Below are 13,233 nucleotides of genomic sequence, written 5' to 3' on the forward strand. Positions count from 1 at the left end.
ATCATGCACCGCTGGAAACGCCTTGTCATGCGCAGTTGCGTCACAACAAAAAAAAAAAAGCGGGTGTTGATAGATCATTTCAAAGTGTCGGCGGTAACGTTACGTTTCCCATCGATTTAATGTTACTGAACCGAGTAGCGTTTATTTTTACGGCTAACGGAGCCGCTCTGACAATGCTACCCAGCTTTCACCGCCAAGATGCATCGAATTATAGACGATATTAGCAACGGCGTGCTGTTTCCATGGTGATGAAACTTTACGTTTAACGACGACTAGCTACTAGCTAGTAGCTAGCGCCTGACGTTACCATACAGAGCGGTTATTTTGTATAGCCCTAGCTCGTGAATATTAATATCAATGGCTTTGTCACTAAAGTGAATACAGATGTCATCGGGGATGCAGCCCTCTGAACCCCAGAGTTCGGGGCTTTCCAGCAATAATGGCGCTCACGTTTTACATTTTGAATCTCCACCGAAGCACATGAATCAAACACAAGTAGCAACAGCAAGAACGACTGGTAAGCTAACGCAGGGTTAAGTTGTGTTACCCTTCAGCTAGCTTTCTAATGTGTGTGTGTTTTTTTTTTTAACTTACTGTTATTTGAAATATTCTGTCTACATGTCAGTTGTCCAACTTACTTTACAGAGACTCAAGACATGTCTCTTCGGCTGAGATTCAACAGTCTGACACTGGATGAACTGAGGTAGCGTACTTGCCCCTACAATACCCTTTACTTACCCTAAGTTAACTACTCACTTCATGCAGTGACATTTAGCAAAACGTTTGTTTATGGATCCACAGTACACACCAATCCAGCGAATAACACTTTTCAAATGTCAACATTCTGAAATTAATGCACACCAGAACAAAATGCTGAAAAAAAAATTAAAATGAAAAAAAAAAAAAAACAAACTAAAACTAAAACTGGACAATGACAACTGAACTGTTTTGTCCTACACTGTGGAACAGCTACTAGAGTCGCCCCAGAGGACCTGACAGGCTGTCTTGGTTTGTAAATCGGAGGCAAATAGGCTGCTGCAAGACTGTGCGTTAAAATAATTTTTAAATCAATATGGAAACTGTCAGGCAGCCAGTGTTAGAACTTTAAAATAGGTTTAATGTGTTCTCTCCTTCTGGTCCTGGTAAGCACTCAAGCAGCAGAGTTCTGAATCAATTGTAACTGATTTATAACTTTTTTTGGGCAGACCTGACATTAGACATTATAATGATCTAGTCTGCTGGATATAAAAGCTTGCATCACTCTCTCTGTGTCGCTCAGAGAGGCAAATGGCTGCACTTTAGTTTAGGTGATAAAAGATTGATTTGGTGACAAACCCAATGTGAGCCCTAAAGTTTAATTCCGAGTCAAAAATGAGGTTGTCGAGAATTCAGTTTTGTGGTCAGGATAGCGTTTATTTCCAATATGGTCTCAAGATATAAAAAGACAGTCACAAAAAATGTATCATAAAATAGATTATAGAATGTTAAAAGCCAAACAGTAAAACACTGTCTAAACCCCCCAAAAATGTCAACATCAAAACACCTAAATACAAAAATAACAAAGTGATGGCTCAAGTAACATTTCCTGTATAACCTTTTAATTCTTGGCAGTGAGGAGCTTGACAGGCGAACCAAGGAAACACAAAGACTTCAAGAAGAAGTGGAAAATGCAACCAAAGTAGCCATGGAGAGGTTCGCCTGCACGTATGGTATCAATAGCTCACCTGGACAGAGCTGCAACAACCAGAGGTTTAATGTCTGTGAGTATAATCACTGTCACCCCACATGTTGTTTACGTCACAGGAGCCAGACAGAAGAAGACATCATGTGTTAAGTAAGGGCTTCCTTATTTTACTTTTCACAGCACCCATATTATGATATAACTCAACCCAAATGGTACATGTAAGGGTTGAATCTAAATCACTTGATATCTAGATGTATAGGGGAGAAACGCTTTGGAAAGCAAAACGTTTTACACTTTGAATATACACAATGTATATTTTAAACTTCCTGTTCTTTTTTGGTAGATGACCCACCTCAGGATTTCACCGTCCTTCCACCCCCCCTTCAGGCAGTGTCTCAGTCTCTGGTCGGTGGTCTGGATAGTTTAAATAAGGATGTGGCTCAAAGGCAAATCGGCTCTCCTGGAAAGGAGGTGTTGGAAAATGCAATAGATAACTGTCTTCAAACTCTGTCTGACTTCCACCTCAGCAAGGTTCATAATCGTACTTCAGCTATGAATTTTCTTTGTTTGATGCTGACTGAATTGGTAATGCTCTCTCCATATTATTTTCTCAAACACAGACACTTGATCATCCTGAACAAGACACATTCAGTTTTGACAAAGCCATTGTGAACCTACAGACTAAGCTGCACAAAGTCCAAATGGAGAAGGACGCCCTGTCTGACCTCAGGTGAACACACTGATAAAATTATACTTCAGTAGAGAAAGTTTTTAAAATCTCTTTGACCCACAGATCTTTTAATTTGTAGACTGAAGGATTCGAGGAAACATGTTGATCAGATGGAAAAGATGCTGTGCATGCTGGAAGAGCTCCAAAACATCAAAAGGGCCGCGGACCAGAAGCTGCAGGAGACGGAAGATGAAACGTTGGCACTCAACAGGAAAGTAGAGACACTGGAACAGATTATGAAGGAAACATACTCTTCACTGTTGTCTCACGAGAAACAATGTGGAAACAGCTCCATTACCAGTCCTATTATCGCCAGTAGTTCAATACAACTGTCTCCAGCTGCTAAGTTAAATGAGGATTTCAACAATGAGACGGACAAGCTTTTGGTAAGTACTAGACATAGTTAACAGATCATGTTCAGTGTACTTACTCTTTTTCTCCTTTTATGTCTAATTCATTTTTTCATCTGTTTTATGGCAGTCAAAAGTAAATCTGGGGAGTGAAGAATGCAGTGGGGTAAATGAGCAAACACAAAGGTAATTTAATGTGGAGCTGCAATGAGGTTGTGGTGGTTGATTAATCCTTTGCTTAGTTGCCAAATGATGGTGTCGTTGTTTTGCTTCATCCTTCCAACTCAGAAAACAGAAAAAAAAAATTCATAGTCCAAGAAAAAGCATAGTATACCTACCATAACTGTCTTATTAAGCACACTTCACATTGCTCTTAGAATGGAAGACCTCATTGCAAATCTTTGCCAGGAGATGGCAGTGTTGACTGACAACCTGAGATCATCAAACTACAGCAGCGTCAGCTTAACTGACAAGTTGGAGCTGCTAAAGTGAGTGTTGTTCCCAGATCATTTCAGGCCTGTTTTATCCAAGGGAATTTGCAGTCTAAACTTACTCACTTAAAAGGTCAAGCAACATTGTATTTCTGAAGAGTGTATGTGTATCAAACATATATAATTTCTATGCCCAGGAAACTTGCAGAGAGACGGACATCGTCGTTGGACCACTGTCAGATCAGTAAACTTGAGTCAACCCTTTCCAGCCATAAAGATAAGGTAAGGAAGAATCGACAGTAATATTATGAGCAGTAATGTAAACAGTGAGACACAGAGGCCCCTAAATGTTAATATTTACCAGCCATATTTATCTGCTTCACTAGATGTGTAGATCAGTAAGACCGAAATGGCTTGAAGATAAGACAAACAAAAGCCACCTTGTGAACTTACCAAAATTGTGCTGGTTTTAAACTTAATTTATTTATTATTATAAATGTGGTGAAGCAACACTGATGGAACTCCTGTCCTGTCAAGAAAATGTTGATTCTTCTTATAGCAGAATGAAAACTCACATCATTTCTTATTTGATTTGTGAATGTCATTTGTGACATTATAGGTTTGTTGTCTGGAGCAGCAGCTCCTTCTGGTTCAGTCTCAGCTAGTGGATGCCCAAAGAGAGAAAGAGCGATCTTCACAACAGGCAGAGGACCTCTATTCCCAGCTTGGCCAACTTAAGGTGCTGCAGGAAGCCATGAACATGAAACCAGCATTTTGTCTCTTTCTGTTGTTATCAAACACAAAGTCCCCAAAGAATGAGGTGTAACTGCTCAAAAGGGTTCCCTTAAATGCAGGGTTTGCTTGGTCAGTCAACCATTCAAGAATAACACTATATGAAATGTCAAGCCAGTTTCTCTCCCATCATTGAGATCATATTTCTTCACACTGTCAAAAGATTATTGTTTTTTAGTCCTTTTAAATACAATCAGTCCAATGTGCCTCCTGCTTTTTCCTCCAGAGGTGCGGTGCGCAGCAGCAGTGTGAGCTCCAGGTGGAGATAAAGGTCCTGAGAGGACAGCTGGAGGAGGCCAGGGAGCAGCTTCGCAGAGGCGGGGAAGAGAAAAATTGCCTACAGGCCCTGCTGGATCAGAGGGCCCAGGAGGGGAACAAATTCCAGGGACTCCTGCAAGAGAAAGACAAGGAACTCCAGCTCAGGCAACAAGAAGCCCAGCAGGTAAGACATCATATGTTACTGTACAAATCATATGTTTTTGAAACATACCATTTATGTTATATATAAACCACGATCTGGTAACTACCTGTCCCTTTTGAAATTAAGCTGAACTGATTTTTCCAGCATCTTTCCAGGTTAGAGGAAGCTCAGAGCTGGTGCAAGACCATGCACATAGAAGGAGAGACACTGAGGCTGAAGCTGGATGAGCGAGAGAAGCTGATAGATATTCTGAGGTTGCAGATGGAGAGCAGTGTCCAGATGACAGTGCAGCACAGCCGCACCATCGACAACCTGCACCAGGAGAACAACCTCCTCAGCAACCAGCTCAACCAGCACAAGCTGGAGACTCAGCAGCTCAGGGTCAGGAACAAAAATAGGATGCCAGATTTGATCCCTTATCTTCCATACACACCATACTTTTCTGCGTCATGGCTAGCTTCACTTTAGTTTTGTAAATCTTTCTGTCTTCCTCCCTCTTGTGCCATATGCTGATCAGGCGGAGTTAGACCAGCACAAGTCAAAGCTGGCTGCTGCAGAGCATGAGAGGCTACAGCTACAGGCGTCTGTGGCTGAACAAAGTCAGCGTGTCCAGGAGGAAACTCTGGAGAAACAGCAGCTCACCACCCAGCTGGAGATCCAGCGCATGCAGTTACTCACCCTCACTAGTGAGTTGAGTTTTACTAAATGTGTGTCACTGCACAGGAGATTTATACCCATCATGTAACCCAAACTGTGGTTAGGAAAACAAACTGAACTGTATTTTCCTCATTATTAATAATTCACATCTGGTTATATACAGGACATCATGGAATTAGTCAGACACATTAGCCATTGCCAAACCACAGTCAAACAATTAAGTAACAATCAAAGATTAAAAACATCTGTGGGTATTATCTGTCAAGAGTTTAACACTTTAACCAAAACTGTTCTAACTTTGGCAGACATGCAAATCCTGTTAATTATAATAAGAATCTGATTGAGAAAATAAGTTTTCAAGGCCTTTAAACAATGTTTTAAACCATGATATAAAGGACTCAAGAGAATGAAAATTTGTGTTTTGCCTTGTCACATTATTCTTTGGTAGTCCTCCTGGATTATAAAATATTCATGTGTTTGGTAATTACCACAAAATATAGTATTCCATATTAGGACTTTGTTACCTCTGAACAGCAGATTAGTGTAACCAGGCCCTTTCATTCACGAGGAATTATAGCTCCCTAAAGTGATGTTTCTAGAAAGAGTTCAGCTCCCATGGTTTTTTGCCAAATCAAATGATCTTCTTGTCCTGCTGTGTTAGAAAAACAAAGAGGGATGTTTGGTATGTTTACACTGTCAACCAAGCCCTTCCATTGTTGCACATATTTGCTTATGTGTTAAAGTGTGTGTCTCTCCGAGGACATAATGCATGTGTTTGTGTGGGCATGATTTCAGAGGAGCACAAGGAGATGCAACGGCTCCACAGCTGTAAGAACGAGGAGCAGGAGGGTGCGGTACTGAGGCTTCAGAGTCAGCTAAGGAACGCCCATGACGAGCTGGACCAGGTCAGGAGCACCCTGAGGATCCTGGAAGGAGCCGATGGACACGGTTAGATCCACGTCATTATTTAAACTCAGACTTAATTAAAAGACCTCATGTACAAAGAAACATCTGAGAAAATTCCTCTGATTTGCTTCCAGCCCGTGATCAAGTGGACAGATAAGTGATTTACTTTGGATCATGAAATGAAAATCTAGGAATGCTGGCAACTCTTGTATAGTTCATTGAAATTGCAAATTGCAGTCTGAGAGATATAATCTGACATGTGTAGCCATGGATAAATGTCACTGATATGTACAAAGCCTGTTCAAGATTAAAGTTCTGTGATTTATGTGCTCGATATCTCATGTGTGTTGCTCTTTCTGTCTCTGTGTCGCTTTGTCTTGTGGGTTTGTCTCCACCTCAGGCCTCCAAGTGGCCATGGACATGCAGAAGGAGATCACTGCCAGAAGAGAACAGGTCGACTCTCTGCAGGGCAAAATCCAGCATCTAGAGGAGACTGTGGAGAAGCTGCACCAGGTGAAAAACCTAATGTACCAGTGCCTGTACAGATCATTCACTGGCTTCTTTAATTTCAGTGAAATTAAATTTAGATCTTTTGGCTTGTTAACGTTAATCAAGTATTTAACTTTAATCTTTACGATGTCAGTCCTTGTAATTTTTTATAACCTTTAAAATATAAATGTGAGTTTATTTTTCCTTCAGATGTCACAATAATCAAAAGGATGAAAAAGCAGGAACATTGGCAGCAACTATCAGTCACTGAATTTAAAAAAAAAAACTGAATGTAACAGGCTTTTACATTACAGACCTTCTCGTGTTGCTTTGTGGACACCTTCCAAACTGTTCCATTTAGACATTTTAGACATGTTTTCTCCATTTTTCTGTTCTCACTGTCCAGGAGAAGCGCTACCAGAGCCTGGAGAGTCAGCGTCATCTCCAGGAGCTGGCCTTCGTCAGGGAGGAGAAGAAACAACTTGCCAATGAGCTGGAGGCCCTTCGCTCCAAAGACCAACAATTAAGGGACCGGATCGGTCAGCTGGAGGCAATCCTTCACAAGGTGGCGCTCATTTACACATTGTTTTAATTTAAACAATATATGGCTTTTACAGGAGCTGGATAAGATGGTGACAGGCTGATACATATGCTGAGTTACAGGTCGAAAGAGTGCACACCCATTTATTTAAAAGCTTCTTGAAACTTTTCAAGAATGAAGAATGAGAATTTGTATTAAAACATTCTGTTTTCAAACGTACATGGTCATGGTGCCCTGGTGGCCTCGAGATTTAAGTGGAGACCATGAACAGCAACATACCTGGGTCATGTCAATTTATTTTTCATTTTCCCCCCAGAAATAAGAAAATAAGATATGGTTTGAAAAAGTCTTTAAAGAAAGAGTCTGATGATCAGCATCTGCCTTACAATAGAAATACTAACATTACAAGTTTTACCATCATTGAATTTCACAAGGGTTGACGTCACTTTTCCCCAAACATTATCTTCCTCTGGACCAAAACAAAAGTTTGAGTTTATAATATCAAAACAAAGCTTATCAGCCCTGTCTTGCTTCTGTTTGTCTCTATCACTGTGTTGTTTTTCCAAATACTTGTGTATCTTCCTGAAGATGTCAGAGAGCTTTGCAGACTGTCAAGATTTCATCCAGCTGCGGGAGCAGGAGTTTTATCGTCTTAAACTCCAGCATGCCCTCGACCTGAAGGTAGAGCTGATTACTTACAAAGAGTCTTTTTGTCTCAGGCAATAGGGCTTATCCACCCTATACATATTATGCATATGTATATGTAATAAATACCCAAATTTGCTCTAGATGCTTTTTGCTAAGCTTCTCTCACATTTGATAGTAATGTCTTTACCTAGTTAGACTTACTCTATGAATTTCACTTTTAAAGGGAACTGAGCAACAAAGTTAAACAAAGTTATAACCAATTCAGTCTTTTCTGTAGGAACTCCAAGGTCAGAATCTCTGCACAGCTCTGAATGTACCTCCACCGGACCTGGACTCCATGATCCCATCTGCACTCACTGCTCCACCCTCCTCCCAGCACGCCTCCAACACTCAGATCAAGGTGCATCCAGAAACTCCCTATATCTTGCTCATCTCCTACAGTTCCAGCCCATCAAGTGCATGTGTGAATCATTGTTTATTTGGCCGCTCAGACATAAGCTCAGCACATCTGCTGAGCCTTTAAATCAAAAACACACACACACACAGCGTTACATTCCTGTGGTAAGGACAGACACCAGAGTGTAAATCAATTCAGCACAGCAGTGAAATACTGGCTTGTTTTGTCTTATTGTGTCATACTGCCATTTCATGCGTGCTTTCTGATTTAAGCATGATAAAAGATCTTGTGAGACTGTCCTGCGCTCCCTGGTGTCTCTGTTCAAATGCATGCTAATCAGACCAACTATTTATAATATTGACATCACCACAGCACTGCGCTGACATTGCCTTTCTCTCCTCTCTCCTCCTTTGGCTGCTGAAGTCAAAGACGCGGCAGGAGAGCCGCGCCCAGGAGCTCAGGTCTCTCGTCAAAGAGCTGCAAGGAGTGATTTCGGAGAACCACAGACCACACACCGCTATCAGCACCGCTGGCAGCAGCTTCCACAGGAGGAGGTCTGCACCGGAGAGAGTGCACAGGACCACATTGTACGTCTGGCTCCGTTCCCACACGCTGCAAGGATTAACTTCTTTCTTAGGCTTGCTTAGGTCACATCTGAAAATCATGTGATGCTACTAATTGAGCAGGAAGTCATTGGAGTGGAGGAGGAGGAGGCAGAATTCATACAGGAGTGGTTTTATTGACCACACTGTCTTTCACTGTTTGTACTGTAACATACCATAAAGAACAGACAAGCTGTTGACCTTGTATAGTTTAAAAAAGTGTATTAAGTTATGTTATGGACTCATGGAATGTGATATGTTCTTTGTATAATGTCTCACTTTATATTTTAATATGCCCCCACACTTACAGCAGTACCAACAGGGACGCAGAAGAAAAAGCTGGCTTCAGAGTGAGAAGAAAAACCTGCAGCAGGTATGGAGAGTGCTCAACCCTTAACAACTCAGGGTTATCTCTTTTGTGTGAATGCCCTGAGCCTGACTTGCCTCTGGGTTACGAGATGGTCACATGATCTATCCATGTGACCTTTTACCCCCTCATGCAACATGCAGAGCTCCGCAAAGTGCTGCAGGCCGTGCAATGTAATGTGTGTCTTTTTGTGCATGCATTGTGTACAGCGAACCACATTTCCTGACAAGAGCTGAGCTGAACGGGAAGATAACTGACGAGAGTGAGTTTTCATGCATTCCAACAATTTTAATAATTGATCATTCAAGTCGTTTTCTTAAGCAAAACTTTCAACAATTCACTGGTTCCAGACTCTCAAATATGAGAATTTCCTGTTTTTTTCTGTTTTATGTCATTGGAAATACATTTTATTTTGGTATTTTATTGACCTAACAACTAATTGAGTAAATTACCATCAGATTAATCCATGATGAGAATAATCATTAGCTGCAGCCTTACATAAGATAGACCCGATAAATGCAACAGACTATATCAAATCAACTCTATAACATAGAGATCATGACTTATCCAGGCCGTGTTATATCGGATCCAGCGACTGCAGTGAGGTGCACATCCTCCCCACAGCTCCTCTCACTTGGCCGCAGGTCACCCGTCCACTCTCTCCTGACCTCCGACCCAAACCGCTAACACTGACACAGCACAACGCAACAGACCTGAGGCTGGCTCCTCGTTTCAGTAAGTTGTTGATATTCTACACCTTATATACAGGGTTTATCATATCACTATGCACAGTGTGTGATAGATTGTGTTGGAGCACACTTCAGGGTTATTCTAGTAGACAGCTAGATAACTCTGTGGAACAAAAAAATATAAGAAATTTATCATTTTCTTAGCATTTTCCATCAATAATAATGAGAAGATCTTAATTAGTCAACCAGTTTACACAAACCAAGTCGTTTGCGGGGTTTTTGTCATGATGAGATGTCAGGTCCATGTCTACCACAAAGGCTGAGGCGAGTTTCACACTATTAATGTGAAGTGAAAGCCAGACAACAGCCACACAAAAAGTCAAGTACTGACAGCTGATCGGCTACTGATGCTAAAACAGGCAGACATTATGTCAGATTGATTACTGCAAGAAATGTCATAACACACAGGTCTGAGATGTCAGGAGGATGTAACAAAGCAACTGAAATCCATTGCAGCAATAGGAGTTTCCTGTTAAACTTGTTTCTTGGGCAGCTCACAAACTGCATAGTTTACATAGAAGTATCTAAATGTGATTTATTGGTCATAATTGTGAAATCTCATACCTCAGAATTAATTTAATTACCTCATATTTTCTTGTCTTACAGACAGCTCATTTTTGAGACACTCACGAGATGAAGTTGGATGTCAAAAGACGGTTTTATAGAAATCCCCAATTAGGTGAATTTTCATAATTTATTGTTTAAATAAAGTGTTTTATTTAAAAATGAAGCGTTTCATTAGTTATTTCAAGCCAGGAATGTTATCAAATGGAATTCTGTATACATTATGTCTATAAACTAAAAGTGGCTTTGTATTGAGAGTGAATTGTCCTGCAGGAGGCTGTTGGATCCTTTTTTTTTTTTTTTTTCAGGAGCTTTAGCACTGTTTTAGCATCAGCCCTGTAGCAAGCACTGTCTCTACTGCTAGATACAGTACAGTAATCTTAAATGAAGTCGTTATTTTTTCATTGCTTAATTCACACACAAATGTTTTGCTGCTTGTCCTATTGTCCCTAGCAACAATTGCAAAAAGGCATTAAACTACCTTCTACGTTATGTTTTAAAGGTTTTAAAATATCCCTGATGATACAAAGAGAAGAAGAAAAAAAAGGGACAAGTAGTTGCCACTAATGCAGCATCTACATCGGTGGTCCAGGCTAATTTTAGGCACCCATCAAACACAGTAAAAGCTCTTCCCCTTTCTGCTGACACACAGTGGTTAAATGTCCATGTCTACTTTTTTTTGTTCCTTTTCAGAAAGATTCTGAAACTTTCCTGTAAAAAAACAGAATGTGGTTTTCGACACTCCTCTATTTGTCATTTTCCAAGACCATTTCCCACAGACAAATTGCTGAAACACTGGACTTTTGGAACTTCCATTATGTGTTAACTGTGACATAACTTTTGACAGCTCAGGTCACGTACTGTACATCTATTTTACCTCCTCATCCTGTCATCAAACCAGCTGTTCCCCATGTTTAATAGATAGATTTTTTGTGGCAGTGGTAATCCCCATCTCATCACTTGTCTGAATATAAAACCCAGCTCCTTTAATATCTTGCCTGGGTCTTGCAGTGGTTCATCTGTGCCAGTTTTCTTCCAAGTCTTGAGATTCAGTTTCCACATCCTCTGATTTTTCTCATCTGCAGCCATCAGAAGTGATTTTACTGCTATTTTTGGCCTTTCTCCATACCATTTCCATTCATTTGTAGTATATAAGAGTTTCTGGGAGTTGGATTTTTGAAAACCAGGACTACTGTGAAATGATGTAGAAGTGATGTGTATTTGTTTATTTTCCATAGTCAGAATTACAAAGTAAGTTTGATTATATTTATACTAAATATCAAGTTTCCAGTGTACATGCATTATAGTTATAGTTGCAGTATACTTTTATTGGCAGACGGTCCCATGTTTTGCTCTGTTCACGTCTTCCTCATTTGGCTCGGTACAGTTTTTCTCTTCCTCCTCCTCTACATGGTCTGCTGTAGGCGTAGGAAGTGAAGATGCGCTGTTTACGCACATGTCTGGGTCCAAAATGGATACCACTTTATCAAATAACTGGAGGGAAAAAAAAATGAGGCCATGTGAATGTGTTTTAACAGGGGATAAACATATTCTGCTTCAATCAAAAAGCTTGCTAGTCCAGACTACAGTCATCTCCACTCACCTCTGGGGTCATGTGATCCTTATAATGCGGGTACATGACTAAAGGATGCTGTTTGAGTTTTTCCTCCACACGGGCCACATATTCTCTGCGAATCTGCTTTTGGATCATCTGCTTTGAGAAGCAAGCATGCTCTTTAGTGATGCTCTTTCTAGGTTTTTGAGGGGAGGTGTAGTTTGGAGTGTCATGGAAAATAACTGGTGAGACACCTCTCTGGGCCCCAGATAAGATTGATGAGCAATTGCTGAAGTCGTCGAGGCTCATGGTTTCAGATCGCCAACAACTGCTGACCAAGGAAACCTTGTTTGTTGGGGCTTTAAGATACTTGGTCTGCAACCGCTCCTTGTACCTGCAGATTTACAAAAATATATATCTTACATTTATCTTACAATAATATATATCCTTGTTAGAATAATGTGTTTCCATCAGTCACAAAGACTGTTCCACAATATACAGTATATATCAACAATTACAATTTAACATGTAAGACCTGTAAACAACGGCTAACACTCTGCTAAAACTCAGCTTACTGACTGAGAGGCCTAACAGTTGTCTCTGCAGTGTGTGAATAAACTGACAAATGTAGATTGAATTGAAAGGGCAAAAGTCAAACAGAAAGGAGTCACATGAATGGTTTCATGTGACATAAAATGAGAATGAAAATAAAGTTTAATTTTGTGGCTGTCGTTAAGGTGTGTCTGGTTGCAAGAGGAGCTATTTCGACTCCTCGTCTTAAACTCAAAAGATTTTCAAATGTTGAAGTGGAAAAGTACCGCTTATTTCACTTTCGGTTTTAGTGTGAGCAGACTTTTACTGCACTTTTTACATATTTGAGCAGGAAATGTACCTTGGTTTCAAGCAGATGCACTCTGCTCCACGAACTGTCTTTTTATATCTGCCTTCATGTTTTGACAGTTGGACACTCAGCTTGTATTTAGTAAAGATCAGCCTAAGCGTCATGTCCCTGCCGAAAGGAGACAATTTATATTCTCTGTTGCGGGCCTGATAATAATTCAGGATGCTTCAATATGAAGTCTCTTCTCTTTTGTCTTGTTGATTATTTGGGTTTATTGTGTTGGTATGCCATTGTTGGACAGCGCTGAGCATTATGTTCTCTTTATGTCTGAACTTCACAATTCTTGAAAAACATTCTCCTACTTTAATATTGTTGCTTCTAAACTTGTACAGTTTTGGTAAGAGAAGCCCTCTGTAGTTCATAGTGATACCATATTTCGCAGAATCACAGTGCAGTTTGAAATGAGGTTAAGTAGTCTTCTGCACTTCCCTTTTACCTGTTTCCACCAG

At 40.5% G+C, this 13,233-nt stretch overlaps 1 protein-coding gene across 6 annotated transcripts; it reads left to right on the plus strand.

Moving 5' to 3' along the window:
- Nucleotides 1–73: 73 nt before the first annotated feature.
- On the plus strand, nt 74–10,490 carry LOC121185245 (coiled-coil domain-containing protein 158-like). Of its 6 annotated transcripts, XM_041043309.1 has the most exons (24): nt 74–245; nt 376–517; nt 646–703; nt 1,612–1,760; nt 2,028–2,215; nt 2,305–2,414; nt 2,494–2,800; nt 2,895–2,950; nt 3,142–3,252; nt 3,393–3,477; nt 3,815–3,934; nt 4,214–4,429; nt 4,553–4,789; nt 4,926–5,094; nt 5,861–6,013; nt 6,372–6,484; nt 6,867–7,025; nt 7,590–7,682; nt 7,927–8,049; nt 8,470–8,633; nt 8,959–9,021; nt 9,225–9,277; nt 9,569–9,750; nt 10,371–10,490. In XM_041043309.1, exons 2-23 carry the CDS (start codon nt 385–387, stop codon nt 9,700–9,702), a joined length of 2,994 nt encoding a protein of 997 aa, XP_040899243.1. In that variant the 5' UTR covers nt 74–245; nt 376–384; the 3' UTR covers nt 9,703–9,750; nt 10,371–10,490. The 6 variants fall into 6 exon arrangements, with proteins under 6 accessions (XP_040899243.1, XP_040899244.1, XP_040899245.1 ...); XM_041043310.1 differs by having other exon boundaries at nt 74–517; nt 9,587–9,750; XM_041043311.1 differs by having other exon boundaries at nt 74–517; nt 9,608–9,750.
- The last annotated feature ends 2,743 nt before the right edge of the window (nt 10,491–13,233 follow it).

The sequence above is a fragment of the Toxotes jaculatrix genome, chromosome 7, assembly GCF_017976425.1.
Source record: "Toxotes jaculatrix isolate fToxJac2 chromosome 7, fToxJac2.pri, whole genome shotgun sequence".
Classification (NCBI taxonomy): Eukaryota; Metazoa; Chordata; class Actinopteri; family Toxotidae; genus Toxotes; species Toxotes jaculatrix.